Here is a 19,617-nt window from a genome sequence, read left to right as displayed (position 1 = left end):
ATACACACACAGGCTTCCCACTCCCGTGTTCCACTTACATATATGGGCTTCTCACTCTCATAATCACTTTCTCTTTCTCACACACACTCACCAGTCTCTCACTCTCATGCTTGTTCTCTCCACATGCACAGGCTTCTCATTCCCATAATCACTTTCTTTCTCTCACACACATACACAAACACACACACCAGTCACCTGATCTCTCTCATGCATACACACACACAGGCTTCCCACTCCCATGTTCTCTTTCAGATATACAGGCTTCTCACTCCCATGCTGTATCTCACACACTCCCAGCTTTCTCACTCCCATGCTCACTCTTCACATGCACAGGCTTCTCATTCCCATAATCACTTTCTTTCTCTCTCTCACATACACACAAACACACACCAGTCACCTGTTCTGTCTTACATATACAGGCTTCTCCCTCCCATGCTGTGTCTCACACACACCCAGGTTCTCACTCCCATGCTCACTCTCTTCACATGCACAGACTTCTCATTCCCATAATCACTTTCTCTCTGTTACACACACACACACACATACACCAGTCTCTCTCTCATTTCCATGCTCGCTCTCCAGGTGCACAGGCTTCTCATTCCCTGAATCACATTCTCTCTCTCTCACATTCACATACACACCAGTCACACCGTCACCTTACCAACCAGTCTCTCTCTCATACATGCACACACACACAGGCTTCCCACTCCCATGCTCTCTCTCACATAATCAGGCTTCTCACTCCAATGCTTTCTTTCACATACACCCCCACAACACCAGGCTTCTTACTCCCATGCTTTCTCACATACCCAGAGTTCTCACTTCCATGCTTTTTCTCTCTTTCACTTTCACACACACACACACACACACACACACACACACACACACATCAGTCACATCCCTGACTGTCTCACACTCTCACACATCAGTCATCTCCTTGAGCAGTCACTTTCATTGTCTCTCACATATACACATACATCAGCTCTCTGACCAGTTTCTCTCAATCACACACACATGCTCTCGATCAAATACATTCTCTCACTTACACACAGGCTCTCAATCACACACACATTCTCTCAATCACACACAGGCAGGCTGGCTGCTTCTCTCTCTTTCTCTCACTCACTCCCCCCCCCCCCCCCCAGCACAAATGGTAGCTGCAACAGCCTCCTCCTCCAGCCCCCGCAGGCCAAAAAGGAAGAATCCCATCGGCCGCGGGAGGCTCATGCTGCTGACTCCTTTCCCGATTACCGGCTGCTTCAATTGCTCGGGGGCCGATGCTGCTGTCGCCGCTATTTTTTTCATTCGGCACTGCTCTTTCTCCTTCCCGCGCATCACTTCCTGTTCCAGGTCAGGGGGGGGCGGGAGGAAGAAAAGGGCAGCCGCGGATGCCACAGCTTTTTTTTTTTTTTTTGCACTGCTGCCGTTCCCGCTGGGCTTGAACGTGTTGATAGCCCGGCGGCAACGGCAGCAGGGAAGAAAGAGCAGCGGGAGAGACCGGGCGCACGCGAACCACTGGGGGAGGTCAGATGGGTCTTTTGGGGTGGGCTGCCGGCAGCGGCTCTTTTATTTTTATCGGGGGGGGGGGGGGGGGGCGGCGGCTTAATGCAGCTCTTTTCATTTTACCGGGGCAGCGGCTGAGCGCGGCTCTCTTAATTTTACCGGGGCAGTGCCGCCCCTGGGAAGCTGGCACCCTAGGCGACCGCCTAGTTCGCCTAGTGCTTCTGCCGGCCCTGGTCCTGGGCGGAACAGAATTTGGCCTTGATAATTGCGTCGCACATAGCAGGGGCAGACACCGTGCAAGCAGATTTTCTCAGCCGTCTACAGTTGGATCCAGGAGAATGGGAGCTTTCGGAGCAAGCGATGTCCCTCATTATTCACATGTGGGGCATGCCTCATATAGACCTGATGGCAACCCCAAGGAATGCCAAGGCACCTCGTTTCTTCAGTCGCAGAAGAGAACACAGAGTGGAAGGGGTTTGATGTTCTAGTGCTGCCTTGGCTGCATGATGTTCTAATTTATGTTTTTCCCCCTGGTGGGCAAGGTCCTAAGAAGAATAGAGGCCCACCAAGGGAGGGTGATTCTCATGGCTCCCGAATGGCCACGATGGCCTTGGTTTGTGGATCTGGTCAATCTAGAAGTGGATGGTCCCTCGAGGCTGGGCTATCTACAGAATCTTCTACGACAAGGCCCTATATTTTCAGCTCAAGCAGATCGCTTTTGTCTAGCAGCTTGGCTTTTGAAAGGAGGCAATTAAGGAAGAAGGAATATCTGGAGGATGTCATTTCTACTCTGCTGCAATCTCTTAAGACTTTTACTTCCTTGGTGTATGTCTGGGTTTGGAGAGTCTTTGAGTTTGGTGTGCGGATTAGGGGGTCAATCCTCAGCAAACTTCAGTAGCGCAGATTCTGTCTTTTTTACAGAAAGGCCTAACCAAAGGTTGTCCTTTAGCTCCCTTAGAGTGCAGGTGTCGACCTTGGGCTGCTTGCGGGGCAAGGTACATGGAGCAAATTTGGCAGCGCATTGGACGTGGTACGGTTTCTCCGCAGAGTGAAGCATTTGCTCCCCCCGTACGTAAGGTGTGTCCTTCCTGGAGCCTTAACTTGATCCTCAAGGGCATGTGTGAAGCTCCATTTGAGCCTCTTAAGAGAGCCACCATGAAAGATTTGACTCTGAAGGTAGTTTGCTTGGTTGCCATTTGTTCAGCCAGAAGGGTATCTGAGCTTCAAGCCCTGTGTCATTCTTCAGCATTAATCAAAAATATTAAAGAAGACTGATTGAGCGGACTCTCTAAAACCCCACTCCATTACTGGGCGGGACTCTGAACTGATCTGTGGTACTACAGGAACGAAAATTAACAAGTAAGAACTAATTTTCCTTTCCCTGTACGTACCAGGATCAGTCCAGACTGCTGGGATGTACCCAAGCTGCCCTAAAAGGGGTGGGGCCTGGAGAGTCCGGCGCGGAGCACACTGCTGCCGAAGGAATCCACCTTCGGATCCCGGACATCCAACTGGTAATGTCTAGCAAACGTGTGCAATGATTTCCAAGTAGCTGCCCGGCAAATCTCTTGGGGCGAAACACATTGGCTTTCTGCCCATGATGCTGCTTGTGACCTAAGAGAATGCGCTTTAAGGCCCTCTGGTACTGGGCGCCCGTGACTTATATAAGCAGAAGCAATAGCGTCTTTCAACCAGCGGGCAATAGTAGTCTTAGAAGCTTTAGACCTTTTCTTAGGTCTGCTCCACAACACAACACAACACAACACAACACAGATCAGACAATCTGAACAGATTGGTAACCTCTAGGTACTGTAAAAGGACTCTACAGACATCCAACCTCCGCAGATCCTTATCCTCAACAGAAAATGCTGGCAACTCGATAGACTGGTTGACATGAAATTCTGAGACTACCTTCAGAAGGAATGAGGGCACTGTTCGAATAGAAATCCCCGAATCAGAAATACGCAGAAAAGGCTCCCGACATGACAAGGCTTGGAGCTCCGAAACTCATCTAGCCGAACAGATAGCCACGAGAAACACCATCTTAAGCGTTAAATCCTTCAACATGGCCCGCTTCAAAGGCTCAAAGGGAGACCCGCAAAGGCTACGGAGAACCAAATTTAAACTCCATGATGGACAGATCGCGCGCACTGGAGGCTTCAAGTGTTTGGCCCCTTTCAAGCACCGTGCCACATCTGGGTGAGCCGCAATGGAAGCACCATCAACCTTACCCCGAAAACAGCCCAAGGCTGCTGCCTGCACTCGGAGTAAACTGTACGCCAAGCCCTTCCGTAATCCTTCCTGCAGAAAGGCCAGAATGTGACCAATAGGGGCTTGCCGCGGGGGCAAAGTCAACATATGGCACCAAGAATCAAACACTTTCCATACTCGAATGTAGGCGATAGATGTAGAAGTTTTTCTTGCCTGTAGAAAGGTGGTGGATAACCGCCTCTGAGTAACCCTTCTTTCTTAATTGTATCCTCTCATAAGCCAAGCCGCTAGACAGAAGCTGTCTACCTGATCGAAAAATACTGGACCCTGATGGAGTAGGTTCGGCAGGTGACAGAGGCGCAAAGGACCGTCCACCACTAGATTGACCAGATCCGTGAACCACGGTCTTTATGGCCACTCCAGAGCCACTAGAATCACCGGTCCTTGGTGAGATTCTATGCGTCGTAATACTTTTCCTACCAACAGCCAAGGAGGAAACACATAAAGGAGAATGTGGGATGGCCAAGGAAGTACCAGGGCGTCCACCCCTTCTGATCCGTGATCCCTTCTGCGACTGTAGAAACGGGATGCCTTGGCATTCAGACGAGTCGCCATTAAGTCTAAATGGAGGGTCCCCCATTGGCTTGAGATCAGCCACATCACTTCCTCGGATAGCGCCCATTCTCCGGGATCTAGCCGCTGACGACTGAGAAAGTCCGCCTGAATGTTGTCGACCCCGGCTATGTGAGACGCAGCAATGCGGGCGAGATTGCGTTCCGCCCAGACCATTAACATGTCCGCTTCGTCGGCCACGGGGCGACTTCTTGTGCCCCCGACGGTTTATGTAGGCCACGGTGGTCGCATTGTCGGACAGAATTCGTACTGTCCGGTGACAGATCAGGGGTAGAAATTGCTGCAGTGCCAGATGAACCGCTCTGGTCTCCAAGCGATTGATGGACCACTTGGTCTGTGCCTGTGTCCAAAGACTTTGCGCTGATCTTGACTGACAAACTGCCCCCCCAACCGGAGAGGCTGGCATCAGTCATTACAATTATCCATTGAGGATTCTCCAGGTCCACTCCTCAATGTAAGTGATCTGGAATTAGCCACCAATCCAGACTGGACCTGGCCGGTTCCAGTAGAGGCAATGGAAGTTGAAACTCTTCCGACTTGGGGTCCCAACACGAAAGAAGTGCCCTTTGCAAAGGTCTCATGTGCGCAAAGGCCCAAGGAACCAATTCCAGTGTAGATGCCATAAAACCAAGAACTTGCAAATAGTCCTACACTACGGGTGAGGGAAGAGACAACAGGCGCCGTACCTGAGACATCAACTGGTCCATCTGCACCAGAGGGAGTGAAACCTTGCCGCCAGCGGTATCGAAGCGGGCTCCTAAAAACTCCAACACCTGGGAGGGAACCAATTAGCTCTTGGCACAATTGACCACCCAGCCCAGGGACCGTAGTCAGCGCAATACCGAACGAACCGCTCCCTGCAAAGAATCTCTGACTTTGCTCGTATAAGCCAATCGTCCAGGTAGGGATGTACCAAGATCCCTTCCTGTTGAAGGCTCGCTGCCACTACCACCATAACCTTGGTGATCACGCGGGGAGCTGTCGCTAGCCCGAAAGGTAGGGCACAAAACTGATAATGTTGTCCCATGATCATAAACCTCAGAAACCTCTGATGTTGTGGTTGGATTCCTATGTGGAGGTAGGCCTCCATCAAATCCAAAGAAGCCAAAAATTCGCCTTTGTGGACAGCCGCAATGACCGATCTCAACGTCTCCATGCGAAACCATGGTACTCTCAACGCCCTGTTGACCTGCTTGAGGTCCAATATTGGCCTGAAGAAGCCCTGCTTCTTGGGTACTATGAAATAGATGGAGTAGCGACCAGTCCGGCGTTTGGCTCTGGGAACCAAAACAGTGGCCCCGAGAGCCTTCAACGGGGACAACATTTGGAGGACAACTTGTTGCTTCTGCGGGGGTCCGCAGGGTGATTGTAGGAAGAGATCTCGCAGGGGTCGAGCAAAATCCAAAGCCTAACCATAATTTATAATATCTAGAACCCACTGGTCTGAGGTAATCTTGACCCATTCCTCTCGAAAACGCAAAAGTCGACCCCCGATCCTTGGAACCAAGGAATGGGCCGGCGCCCCTTCAGTTTCCCCCACCCTGCCTCTCACCCCACCAGTCCCCCCCCTCCCCTGCCACTGTACAAAGTTTATTAAACTCTTACTATATTCTGTAAAAAGTTATGCTAATATATATGTTATATTATTATACTATCCTGTAAAAGTTATATGTACTTGATAGTTACTCAATTAAGCTGTTACACTGTATCATGTCATTATAAGGCTAGCCTTAGACATCTTGTTAAATGTAAACCGATGTGATATGTCAAATCGAATGTCAGTATAGAAAAATAAATAAATTGTTGTGGGCAAAGGCATGGGTGGCTGCAGTACACTGAGGCCGTCTGCCATGAAAGGAATACGCCCATGATTGTGCCCGAGTAGCCGATTGTCGAGGATTGTAGGAAGAGGAACCCCTATCAGTCCGGAAATGGTGTTGTCCCCGAAAACGGCCCCTGAGGGCACCAAGTGAGCAGCCCGACCTGGGTTTGTCCTCTGGGAGCTTGTAAACCTTGTTGTCTCCCAAGGCCTTTATAAGCTGTTCGAGTTCATCTCCAAATAACAATTTCCCCCTAAAAGGGAAGGAACCTAGCTGAGACTTGGACGAGGCATCCACCCACCAGTTACGTAGCCATAGAAGTCGCCTGGCAGACACCGCCGAAGACATAGTGCGTGCCGAAGTACGAAGGCATCAGCTGTATAGGCTACCGCCGATTCCATTCGGTTTGCCTGCTCGACTTCCCCCGAGGCAATGTCCTAGGCCGTGAGCATCTGTTGAACCCAACGGAGGGTAGCCCTTTGCATAAGGCTACTACATACTGCGGCTCGTACCCCCAAGGCAGACACTTCAAAAATCTGTTTAAATAACAGCTCCAGTTTCCTATCCTGGAGGTCTTTGAGTGCTGTGCCTCCCATCACAGGGATAGTAGTATGCTTTGCTGTGGCTGTGACCGCCGAATCTACCTTGGGAACCTTAAGGAGGTCGAGCGAATCATTGGGAAGTGGGTAAAGCTTCTCCATAGCCCTGACAACCCTCAATGAGGCCTCAGGTGTCTCCCATTCATGGGTCACGAGCTGGAAAACCTTTGGATGGAACGGAAAAGTTTGGGGTGGAGCCCGAAGACCCCCCCAAAACTGAATCCCCTGGGGAGTTATCCGACACCTCTTGAGGAATAGGGATCTCCAGTTCCTGAAGTTCATGGGAGATTAAAGGGTCCAGTTCCTCTCTGCAGAACAAGCGGAGTACCTGTGGATCATCCCCCTCCACCGGGGGCATTATCTATTCCATCCCCCAGCCTGGGTGGAGGGATCCAGAAGTTCCGGATCCGCTGACCCCACCCCCGGATTCTGCCGTGTAGTGCAAGGTTCAGGCCTCCCCTGATCCTTGGAAGCTCTAAAACGTTTAGCCTAGATAGGAGACTGGAATTCCCCATCAGCCTCAGCTTTCATATATGCCTTGTGTAAAAGGCAAACAAACTGAGAAGAAAAGGGGTGCTGCCGCTTTAAAGGCTCCCCCGAAGGCATAGGCAGAGGCGGAGCCGAGGCATCCTGCAAGCCGCGCGGTCTTTGAGGACTGAGGGCTGGCAGGGACAGAGGGGAAAGATCCTCCCCCTCCTCCGACGAATCTGCTTCCCTGTCGGCTGCAGGCAAGATGGCCGCTGCTCCCGCACTGATCGGGAGCTAGGCAGGTCTCTGCCTGACAGCTGACTGCCGACCACACGGACCCGACAAGGCCACCCCCTGAGCTGAATTTGACCGGGTCAAAGGCCCCTCGCCCCCAGGAGCAGAGGCCTTTGCAGGAGTGCTGGATCCCCGGCTCTCCACATGCTACCACACGACCTCAAGAAACAAGTGCAGCAGCCGGGTGAAATCTCCACCCCCTCCGGAGGCCCGGGAGACTTTGAGCAGGCAACGGCTGACAAAAGGAATCAATCAAAGGTAAAAATAAAGTGTTTGAACCCCGACTTGCTATGTATCTATTTAATTTTATTTTACCTTTTCTAAGTCAGTCTTTTGTGGACAGCCAGGCCATAAATAGAAGACTTAAAACATTTCAGATCTGTCCAGGGAGGGGGAGAGTGACTGGCCCACTGGTAAGTTTCCCCCCTCCGCTGACCGGGTCAGTAATCAATTTTTTTTCCCCGGGAAATTAGTTGCAGGGTAATGCCCTGCCTTGCCTGCCAGAAGATAGCTGCTGCTTCACTGTAAACTCAAAAATGTCCTTTTTTTTAATAGTAAAGTTTGATTTAGTCAAAGGTTGTCGGAAAAAGAGAAATCAAACTTGACGGGAACAAATCCTGGGAATTTTAGACAGAACCAGGACCGCTGGAGTCAAAGAAATAATGAGGGATCACAGTTGGCACACCAGGTTATATGGTGGATGCTTTTCAGCTTTTCTCTGACTCCATCTGCTGGAAAGGAGGCATAACCCAGTAGTCTGGACAGATCCTGGTACGTTCAGGGAATAGTAGTTGCTGTTGGAACTCCTCTGACTGAGGGGTCCAGTGGGACCAACATGTCCTCTGAAGAGGCCTCATATGCACAAATGTCCAGGGAGTTAGACCTAGCATAGACACCATAGAACCCAGGACCTGCAAATAATCCCAGACATTGGGTACTGAACGCTGCAATAACCAGTGAACCTGCGACTGCAACCAGCACCCAGACCTCTGTAAGAAACACTCTGCCTAGTCTAAGTACTCCAGCGACTGGGCCAGAAACAAGTTGCTCTTTGTCAGATTCAACACCCAGGGTCTGTAACATCTGCATGATGAGTGAAACCGCCTGCTGACCTAGTTCCTTTAACTTCGCCTGAATTAGCCAGTTGTCCAGATAAGGATGCACTAAAATTACCTTGGTGAATATCCACAGTGCCGGCACTAACCCAATCAGGAGTACATGAAAATAAACACTCTCCCAGAATCATGAAGCAAAGGAATTCCTGATAGGAATATGTAAATATGCTTCTATGAGAGCGGAGTAGCCAGGAACTCCCCTTTGCGGATGGCTGCAATCACAGAACCTAAAGACTCTATCCAGGAATGTGGCACTCAGAACCACATTCACCTTCCTCAGATCTAGAATGGGCCGATAGGCCCCTTCTGCCTTTGGGATCACGAATTAGATGGAATACCGTCCTCCGCCCTGCTCCTCTGGAGGCACAGGAATAATCATCTCCAGATGATGTAAACAATCTAAGGTGGTGCGAATCGCCTCGTTTGGCATCGGCAGTGCATAGGGAACTCATGTAGTCCTCACAGACCTTCTGAGCAAATTCCAAGGCGTAGCCATCTCTGATAGAAACATAGAAACACAATGGCAGAAAAAAAAACTGTATGACCCATCCAGTCTGCCCATCAATCCAATTAATGACTATGAGGATCCACTGGTTGATTATCTTGATCCTCTCCTCACAAAACAGGGCCAACTGCTACCCCTATGAGCTTTGGAGAACATAAGAACATAAGAAAATGCCATACTGGGTCAGACCAAGGGTCCATCAAGCCCAGTATCCTGTTTCCAACAGTGGCCAATCCAGGCCATAAGAACCTGGCAAGTACCCAAAAACTAAGTCTATTCCATGTAACCATTGCTAATGGCAGTGGCTATTCTCTAAGTGAAATTAATAGCAGGTAATGGAGAAGAGCGAACCAGCCATGCTGCCTTAAGCACACTTACTTTGGCACCAGTACTGAAGCTGCCATGGGAATCCAGAAAGGACTGCGGCATGGCCTGAGAGGAGGATTTCCTGCCTGGCAAATACTTCTTTGGAAGCTTTTGTTCCTCTTGGGCTCAACTGTGGGCAATGGACCCAACCAAGTACCTCTCCAGCTGTTCACCAAAGACTTGCCTGTAAAGGAAAAACTGCTAAGTTGTTACTTGGACCTGAAGAGACTTCTGCTTGAAACAGCGGACCTCAAATTCCAGAATGAAAGTGTGCAGCCAGTCATACAAAGCTTTCACAGTATAGGCTCTCGCAGCCTCCAAACATGCTGTAGGCTTGAACGAAAGAGAGGCTCCTGCCCCTTTTCCTAAAGCTGTTGAAACACAACACAAACAGGCCTGTACCATCACCTTTGTGCCCAAGACCAAAACTTCCCAGCACCTTTTGAAGAGATATTCCCGTGTACACCCTGGCACTAGGATACGCTAGGCTGCAACTCCAAAAACCTCCTGGAGAAGGGCCCCAAGATTTTGTCCCTGGGGATCCTTGAGCCATGCTCTTTTCAAATTGAAGCAGACACCAAGGAATCTCCATGTGACACCTTTTCAAGCAGGGTGTATAGCGTCACCATAGCTTTCTTCCCTTTCTGCTGTGCTCAAAGTAACCTGTTTCACAGAGACCAAGCTTATAGCTGCATTGCGATAAGAAAGAATTTTATGGATCCTCTTACTTTCTCCAAATGGAGATCCACTTCTTCAGATTTTGGCTGTCCCTCCAAATCTTCCCTGTTGACTGTGGTCCCCTAGAATCTGGCTAAACACAGCCAATGACCTATCTTTTCAAAGGAAAGGAGATCTGACTACCTTGTGCCCCCAAAGACCTCCCCTTAGGAGCACCACCTCCAAGATCCTTTCCCATGCCTGATGAAACATTTCAGATAGGATACCACCAAACCCACTCAGGGAGAGAGGAAAATCACTAGAGTTCTCCTGAAGAACCAAAGGAGATCTGGGTCAAGAATAGGAAAATTAGTTTCTTACCTGATAATTTTCGTTCCTGTAGTACCAAGGATCAGTCCAGACTGCTGGGTTATGGCTCCCGTCCAGCAGATGGAGTCAGAGAGAAACTGAAAAGCACCCCCTAGATATACCGGTGTGCCACCTGCGATCCCTCAGTATAATCGATATCAAAGCAGAAGGAACGAAACCAAACCCTCCGCTGAATAAACAAACAATTTAACTCAACCACTGACCAGATCAAGTAGTAACATTGCCCTAAGGACACAAACAAACCTGTCTCCCTATGTAATAAAACAGAAACGAAGTTGAGAACAACTTACCATATAAGATGTAGAGCAGATGTAGAGCATTGTTAAGAAACGAACAACACAGATAGAAATACGAGCAGACTCTCTGGAAAATGACTTGGGCTGGCGTCTGGACTGATCCTTGGTACTACAGGAACGAAAATCATCAGGTAAGAAACTAATTTTCCTTTCCCTGTACGTACCAGGATCAGACCCAAAAAACAGCAGGGTAGGCGATCCAGTGAAGCCGTAAGGAAATAACAAAATGTGGATGCCACAAGAAGTCTTTTTCAAATATTTATTGTAGGAGACGTTAAAATCATATATTGATGCCCGACTCTGGCCGAGTTTCGCCACTGTGGGTGGCTGCCTCAGGGGCTCCCCAAGGACTCATTCGACGGACCACGAACATCTAAGTGATAATGCCGAGCAAACGTATGCAAAGATTTCCAAGTGGCAGCCCTGCAAATATCCTGGCAAGAGACAAACTGACTTTCAGCCCACGAAGTCGCCTGAGAACGCAGGAAGTGAGCCTTAAGCCCATCAGGAACAGACTTACTGCAACCAATGTATGTGGATACGATTGCGCTCTTCAACCATTGGGCGATAGTTGTCTCGGATGCCTGAAGACCCTTCTTGGATCCCTGCCACACACAAAGAGGTGATCCGACCTCCGAAAAACATTAGGGACCTCCAAATACCGCAGGAGTACCTGGACATCCAAACGCCTCAAGTCCCGACCTTGAGAAGAATGGAGCTCCTCCTCCGAAAAGGAAGGCAATTCCACCGTCTGATTAGCATGAAAAGCCGATACCACCTTTGGCAAGAAGGAAGGTACTGTGCGCAAAGACACTCCAGACTCAGACATACGCAAGAACGGTTCCCTACATGAAAGAGCCTGCAGCTCCGAAACATAACGCGCTGACGAAATCGCCACTAGGAATCCCGTTTTGAGAGTTAAATCCTTCAAAGAGGCCCTCTTAATAGGCTCAAAAGGGGCCGTGCATAGACCACAGAGCACCAAGTTCAAGTTCCAGGAAGGACAGGGAACCCTCACCGGAAGACGCAAGTTCCTAACTCCACGCAAGAAACGAGCAACATCTGGGTGACACGCAAGAGAGGAACCTTCAACCGTACCCCTCAGGCAACCCAGAGCCGCCACCTGAACCCTAAGAGAACTGTAGGCCAACCCCTATTCAAACCAACCTGCATAAAACGTAAGGATATGCCCTACAGGAGTCTGTCGGGGCGAAATCTTTAAGTCACCGCATCCAGAGTCAAAGACCTTCCATACTCTAGCATAAGTAAGAGTAGTCGAGGATCTGCGCGCCCGAAGGAGGGTAGAAATATCCGCTTCTGGATAACCTTTCATCCTCAACTGTCTCCGCTCATAAGCCAAGCCGCCAGACAAAAGCGATCCGCCAGATCGAAAAATACCGGACCCTGGCGAAGGAGCTTCAGAAGATGGTCTAGATGCAATGGCCCGTCCACCGCCAGATTGACGAGATCCGCGAACCGCGGGCGCCTTGGCCACTCCGGAGCCATGAGAATAACCAGACCCCGATGGGATTCTATACGCCTTAACACCTTTCCCACTAGGGGCCACGGAGGAAACACATAGAGGAGGACATGAAGAGGCCACGGAAGCCCAAGCGCATCCATCCCTTCCGATCCGTGTTCCTGCCTTCGGCTGAAGAAACGCGCCACCTTTGCATTTAGCCGAGTCGTCATCAAGTCCAGGTGCGACAACCCCCAACGCTGGGTTATGAGATACATCTCTTCAGCCGACAGCTCCCATTCTTCTGGGTCTAGGTGTTGCCGACTGAGATAATCCGCCTGAACATTGTCCACTCCTGCAATATAGGTGGCAGCGATATGGGATAAATGACGTTCCGCCCAGGCCATCAACAATGACGCTTCAGCCACCACTGGACGACTTTTTGTGCCCCCTTGCCGGTTTATATATATGCCACAGCGGTCACGTTGTCCGATAGAACTCGCACCGCCCGACCGTGTACCCTCGGGAGGAGGTGACGCAAGGCCAGACGGACCGCTCTGGTCTCCCGACGATCAATGGACCAAGTGGCCTGGCGAGACCACGCCCCCTGCACCGCTCAGGACTGACACACAGCCCCCCAGCCGGATAGATTGGCCTCCGTCGTCACGACTATCCAAGGTGGAGGTTCTAGGTCCACCCCTTGCAGAAGATGGTCCAGGGTCAACCACCAAGCGAGACTGGACCGGGCCGGTTCCAGCAATGGTAACCCCATGTTGTAATCCTCGGACCTGGGATCCCAACGAGAAAGAAGCGCTCTTTGTAAAGGCCACATATATGCAAAGGCCCCTGGTACCATCTCCAGAGTAGAAGCCATATGTCCAATGACTTGTAAATAATCCCAGGCCGTAGGTAACGGGAGATCCAACAGGTTCTGCAATTGTGCCATCAGATTGACCATTCGCTGATGCGGCAGGAACACTTTGCCTACCAAAGTATTGAATCGGGCTCCCAAGAACTCCAAGTGTTGGGTCGGTGTTAGCTGGCTCTTCACGAAGTTGACTACCCAACCTAGCGTCTGAAGTTGCTCCACCACCAACCGAACCGCCCGTTTGCACAATGCTTCCGACTTTGCCCGGATGAGCCAAATGTCGAGATAGGGATGTACCAGTATTCCTTGACGGCGTAGAAAGACTGCAACGACCAGGAAAACCTTGGTGAACACCCTTAGGGCATTCGCTAACCCGAACGGAAGGGCACAAAACTTTAAATGGTTCCCTAACACCATGAACCTCAGGTATCTCTCATGACGCCCCCGGATTCCAATGTGGAGATAGGCCTCAGTTAGATCCAAGAAGCCAACAATTCTCCCTTGTTGACGGCCGCAATAACAGACCGCAGCGTCTCCACACGAAAACGAGGAACGCGTAAAGCCTTGTTTATCCTCTTTTAATCCAATGTCGGCCTGAACGTGCCTTCCTACTTTGGAACGACGAAGTATATGGAATACCGGCCAGTCCTGCGTTCGACCGGTAGAACTGGTATTACCGCCCCCAGTGTCTGTAACCGGTCCAAGGTTTGGGCAATAACCAGCTACTTTCCGGAGGACCGCATGGCAATATCATAAAAGGATCCCGGAGCAGACGAGCAAAATCCAACTCGTAACCGTGACATACCACGTCAAGGACCCACTGGTCCAAAGTTATCCTGACCCATTCCTCCCAAAACAGGGACAACCGACCCCTGATGCGCGGAATGGAGGAATGGGCCTGCGTGCCTCCGTTGTGTAGCTTTGTTGGGGTTAAAGCCCTGCGAGGATCCCATTCGCTGAGACCGTCTGCCCCGAAAGGAAGGAGTCCAAGATTCCCAAAGGGTCAAGGCTGTCAGGGCTTATCCTGAGGCAACTTATAAATCTTGTGGTCTTGATCCAGCTCGACTCCAAACAACAATTTTTTCCCTGAATGGAAAAGAACCCAATCGTGACTTAGAGGAAACATCCGCCGCCCACAGCATTTGCTGTGGAAGCAGGACACTGAGAAATTATAATGAACAAATAGGAAACCACCTGTGGAGACAGGACCATATGACTTTTTTTTTTTTTTTTGCAAAAATGACATTCTGTGCCTTTAAATCTGCATACAATGCATCGATGCTGTCCTCTGCAGCTAAAATCTGAGTTTTGGAAGCACAGCCTCTTGAGATGGCTGCTGACTTTCTTACTGTGGCAGACAATATCCCCATCAGACACTGTGACACGGATTAGTTGCACGTGCTGAAGTGCCATTTCGCTTGCTAAAACCTTTTCCCTTGCTATTGCAAGGGTCAGCGCAATGCTCTACAACTTAGCTGAGCCAAACAGATAGCAGTGCTCCTAGTTCAACTCTGATTCTGCTTGCAAGGTTGACACATTTGCCCTATGATTTATGGAGGAGATGACAAATGGGCTTGTAGAAATTTCATACATCTTAATGTTTGGCAATGCTGCTGAGATGCAGAAACAAATGATGGCTTTTTTATATATATATATATATATTTTTTTTTTTTTTAACACAGGCAAGAAAATAGCTTGTTTCTATTTAGGGATCTCAAACCTATTGGCTGCCAAAAAGAACGACAGATATTCTGCATAGGAGTCCCAAGCACTGGGCTGTTCCACATCAACATCCTGAATGTGCCCAAGTGTGGACATAGCTGCGGGTGAATGTGTGGCTTTGATTTCAAAGCACGGCTTTGCCCTTCCAGTGTTGGCCGATTGTGCCGGACTCACCGATCAAGCACTGCACGCTCCTGCTGTTACTTGTATACCATAATAGTAGCCGGATCCTACCCTCATCACTAGAAAATAAGAATAAAATCGTAGGAAGGGCGAGCAGATATGTACCAGCTTTTATTATGTATACCTGTCAAGGCTTATCCTCCCTGGAAGGGGGGGGCCCCGAGGGGCATCGCAATCGGGCGAATTGTGCGAGCTGAAGGCAGGCGGAGATAATGGAGGGGAATCTTCCGCCTCCGATGCTGCTCCCACCGTCGGCAACGCGTGCAAAATGGCCGCCGCCTCCTCTATGGGAGGCAGGGCTGCCGATCGAGAGCAGAGCACTCCCCAATGCCGCGCTGGACAGGCAGGAGAAGAAACGCTGCGGGCAGCGCTCGGCCCCCGAGAGGGTCCCTCGCCCCCGGGAAGGCATCGGGAGCAGAGACCCTCTCGGGAGAGTCGCGCCCCCGCCCCCCGCAGGCCGAAGAGAGCGGCATGCCGAGCAGCGCCGGAAAGACACACGGCTAGAAAATCGCACCAAAAAAAGAAACTCTACCTCCTAAATAAAGCAACGCGCCGGGTGAACCAGCCACCCCCTCCGAGTCCCAGGGCTGAACCGCGGCAGACCAGGGCTGCAAGAATAAGCCCACTGCCTGCCCCCAACAGGACTTAAGCGGCTTTTTTTTTTTTTTTAAAGAATGTGTCTGCACCTAAAAGCCCCCTTCAGAGGAAAACCTCTGGAATACTGCTAATGTGGGGGGAGGGTGACCGGCCCACCAGTAATCTTTCCCCCGAGATCCACTGGGACTAACTAGCTCCGGGCAAATGGTGTGAGGGCATTGCCCTCTGAAGCCTGCCGCAAACCTGCCTCCTCGCTGCGCGGGAAATCCAACAAAGGAACGAGAGACTAACGCGTCCTAAAACTTCCTACTTCTCATTTTATTTTATATTATTTTAAAAGTATAACAAACTAGTTGATCTAGTCAGGGATAGTATAATAACCAAACCTGGATAACCAATTAGAAAATATAGAAGGACCAGGACCAGATTGCCTCTCAATCTGCTGGAGTCAGAGAAAATACTGAGGGATCGCAGGTGGCACACCGGTATATCTAGGGGGTGCTTTTCAGTTTCTCTGACTCCATCTGCTGGACGGGAGGCATAACCCAGCAGTCTGGACTGATCCTGGTACGTACAGGGAATCTGCATTTTTTTTTTTAAACAAGAATGTATCAGATACTGAAACTACAAGCTCCAAAGAAACAAGCCCCGGAGGCTTTCTTAAGCAGAAAACAGGGGTCGCTGAGGGCGTAGGCTCAGTCACATGTCTCACCACTTGCAATAGAATGTGTTGGGGGGGGTAGAGGGGGGATGTGCAGTTTCAAAATGACAGGATGCAGCCCTCGCAATGCACTGCAAAAAGAAGTAAAATGAAAATGTGAGGACAACTATATAGCCCTAGGAAACCAGAATCCAGGAGTCTCTGAAGTTTCTATCAGTTTCAGGCACATGCTGTGTGTCAGCCTGAGGCCCTGCAGGCACAGCTGGGGGCACCGAGGCAGAGGTTGTGCTGAGCAGGGTGCCATGTGTCTGAAGAGAACAGCTTTATTGGGTGGGTATCAAATTGTTTTTAATACTGTATTTGTAAAGTTTTATGTTTTACACCACTCTGAGCGTGCTCTAGTACGAAAAAATGAGAAGTACCAATTAGTTTAGTGTTCACAGTAAAGATACAAACAATCATTTCATGGTTACTTTTATTTTATTTAAAAAAATGAACAGTTTCATCATGTTGTCTTTTATATTTTTATTTTAAGAACATATCACCCATGCTGCAATAAGAAACTCCAGCACAGCTTCCCTGTAACCTGAGTGGTTAGGTATCTGCCTCCTTCTCTGGGTTTCAGAACAGTTAGACAATGCAAGGTATTAGCATATTCCAGAAAGAAAAGCACAGCTCTTCATGAAGACTCAGTGTTACCATCTAAAAATGTCAATCTCATGCTAGTATCTGGACCCAAACAGTCTTGGATGTGTGCATGCAGGCTAAGTACCCAGGGCAGGAGTATAACATAACATTTCTGCAAGTTTTAATTAACCAATTACATATAAACAAATTTAGAAAGGCCATCAAGGCTTGAAGGCAGCAAAGCCTGAGGAGGTGCAACCAAAGAATGTTTTTTTTTTTGAGGGGAGTTTGTGCTTTTACTATTTTTAATATTAAAACAGGAGTCTAAAATCACCTGACATGCTCAGAGGAAACCCTATCACAATTCTCCTTCTGCACCAGCACTAAGAATAATTCTCTTATGGTGATGGGGAGACAAGCAATGCCACCAGGTTAAAGTCAGATTTCTTTACCGGTTATTATAACAACAGCAGAAATATAGGTACATGCCTCATTCCCTCTTTAGACAATGTAACAAGACAAAATACATAAAACTATTTTGCAGCAAGAACAGTACTGAGCAGGGGTGAACCCTGCATGGAATGGCTGAACTTATTCCTTCTTCTCCGTGTCCTCAGAGGTGGGCTCTGTTGGCAGCTCCTCTGCTATTGCACTGTTGCTATCTGAGCCGGTGTTGCTATCGCTTGTTCCTTCCTCCATCGTGCTGTCCACAGCCTCCTGGCCGCTCTCTTTGTCTTCTGGGGTGGATGTCCCTTCCTCACCATTCTGCTGACTTTCCATTGCTTCCTCTTCAGGAGGTGGAGGGGGAAGATTAGGTGGTGGTGGCCGGGGCTCTTCTGTAATGACAAAACAAGTGGGAAAGAAGGGTGACATTTCTAAGCCCAAAGCAGAACCTCAAACACCTTCACAGAAGAGCTCATGAATACTGAGTTACTTGTAAGGCTTACAGGTTTACTTTTCTCAAAGTCAGACAGCAAGGAAACAGAAGTGAGATCATGGATGCTATGGCTGAATGTCAAAATAAAGCTTATAATGTCTAAAAGACAGAAAGTTGACAAAAGGAATGCCCGTAGCACGTTGTCTTTCTAATTTTGTTTTGTGCAGATGGGTTCAGGAATGCTGCTGGACACGGAACCGGCTGTACCGGCTGCAAATGCTCATTCCTCATGTACACATTGCCTGCTGTTACTAGCCCTGCAGGGAGTACTTACTTGCCTCTGTATCATCCAAATCCTCCAAACTGTAGTCAGGAGTTAGGATAGTCTTTGTCCTAAAATGTAATAGTTTTATTATTTTTGTGGGCTAGAGCTTAGGATCCTTCAAGAGCATGTGTCCATCGAAATATGAGTGTAGGCTTTTATTGAAAACAAGTCATCTACCAAAATATTTCATCTTCGGTTTTCTATTATCAAAAGGTCAGGTTTAACCTCTAGAAGAAACCTGAATGCAAGTGCAGGTTGAAATACTTTTTACATACATTGGAGTAGTTTTGAGCTTAAAGAACCAAGGGAGGGGTTTGTAAGAGTTTTAAACTAGCTGTAAATGCAGTACAACACAACATAATGATTTACTGTACCCTAAAGTCTCCTTTTGCTAATAGTGCCTGAATTAGCACAAATCAAACTTGTGAGCAGTAATGGCACCATTTGAGGCATTAAGCTATGTCACTGTCAAGATCTACCAACTGGGAGTCTGCCTCTGCCAAACCAATGAAGGGCAGCAGGGGGACCCAGGCATACCCTAGACCTAGTCTTGAAGCCCAGTTAATTCTGTGACTGAACGTCTTAATTTCACTTTTCCTATTTGTTTTTGTTTTTTTTTTTTTAAGACCTGGGCTTATACCGTCCTCCTTTTATCAGCCTCTATTGGCTGCAAACAGGTATTCTGAGCCCTGAAGGACAAAGGCCTGTTCCAAATCCACTCTGGTCTACCCAAGTCATGGAGATATAGGAAAATTGGTTCTTACTTGCTAATTTTCGTTCCTGTAGTACCAAGGATCAGTCCAGACCGCTGGGTTATGCCTTCCTTCCAGCAGATGGAGTCAGAGAAAAGCTGAAAAGCACTCCCTAGATATACCGGAGTGCCACCTGCGATTCTTCAGTATAATCAATATCAAAGCAGAATGAAGTTAGTAAATTAACAACCAATGACTAGATCAAGAGAATTTAGCTGAACAACCACCTGTGAAAATTATGTACAGGACAAGAGTACGGATTGAAATGCTTCCATGGATAAGCCTGCTTGAAAATCTTCAGAGAGAAAAAAAACAAAACCAACCGAGCGGACTCTCCTGAACACTATACCCAAAGGCGGGTGTCTAGACTGATCCTTGGTACTACAGGAACGAAAATTAGCAGGTAAGAACCAATTTTCCTTTCCCTGTACGTACCAGGATCAGTCCAGACCGCTGCGATATACCCAAGCTGCCCTAAATGGGGTGGGACACAGAGAGTCCCTCTCGAAGAACACTGCTGCCAAAAGAATAAACATCCGGAGCTAGGACGACCAAATGGTCATGCTTAGCAAACGTATGCAAAGATTACCAAGTAGCTGCCCTGCAAATCTCTTGTGGCGAAACACATTGGCTCTCTGCCCAAGATGCCGCTTGAGATCTGATCGAATGAGCCTTAAGACCATCTGGCA

General features: G+C 49.0%; 1 protein-coding gene across 3 annotated transcripts in view; it reads right to left on the bottom strand.

Annotated features, from left to right (window-relative positions):
• Positions 1-16,804: 16,804 nt before the first annotated feature.
• The window catches only part of SMARCE1 (SWI/SNF related, matrix associated, actin dependent regulator of chromatin, subfamily e, member 1), a 90,336-nt gene continuing 87,523 nt past the window's right edge, over positions 16,805-19,617 (bottom strand). For all 3 annotated transcript variants that reach the window (XM_029572424.1, XM_029572423.1, XM_029572425.1), the window contains exon 11: positions 16,805-17,810. In XM_029572424.1, the coding sequence (XP_029428284.1) occupies positions 17,566-17,810 (245 nt within the window). In that variant the 3' untranslated portion in view covers positions 16,805-17,565. The remainder of the gene's footprint in view (positions 17,811-19,617) is intronic.

Source organism: Rhinatrema bivittatum, chromosome 12 (assembly GCF_901001135.1).
Source record: "Rhinatrema bivittatum chromosome 12, aRhiBiv1.1, whole genome shotgun sequence".
NCBI classification, from domain to species: Eukaryota; Metazoa; Chordata; class Amphibia; order Gymnophiona; family Rhinatrematidae; genus Rhinatrema; species Rhinatrema bivittatum.
The sequence above is the reverse complement of the archived record's forward strand: the minus strand, read 5'-3'. Positions and strand labels throughout refer to the sequence as shown.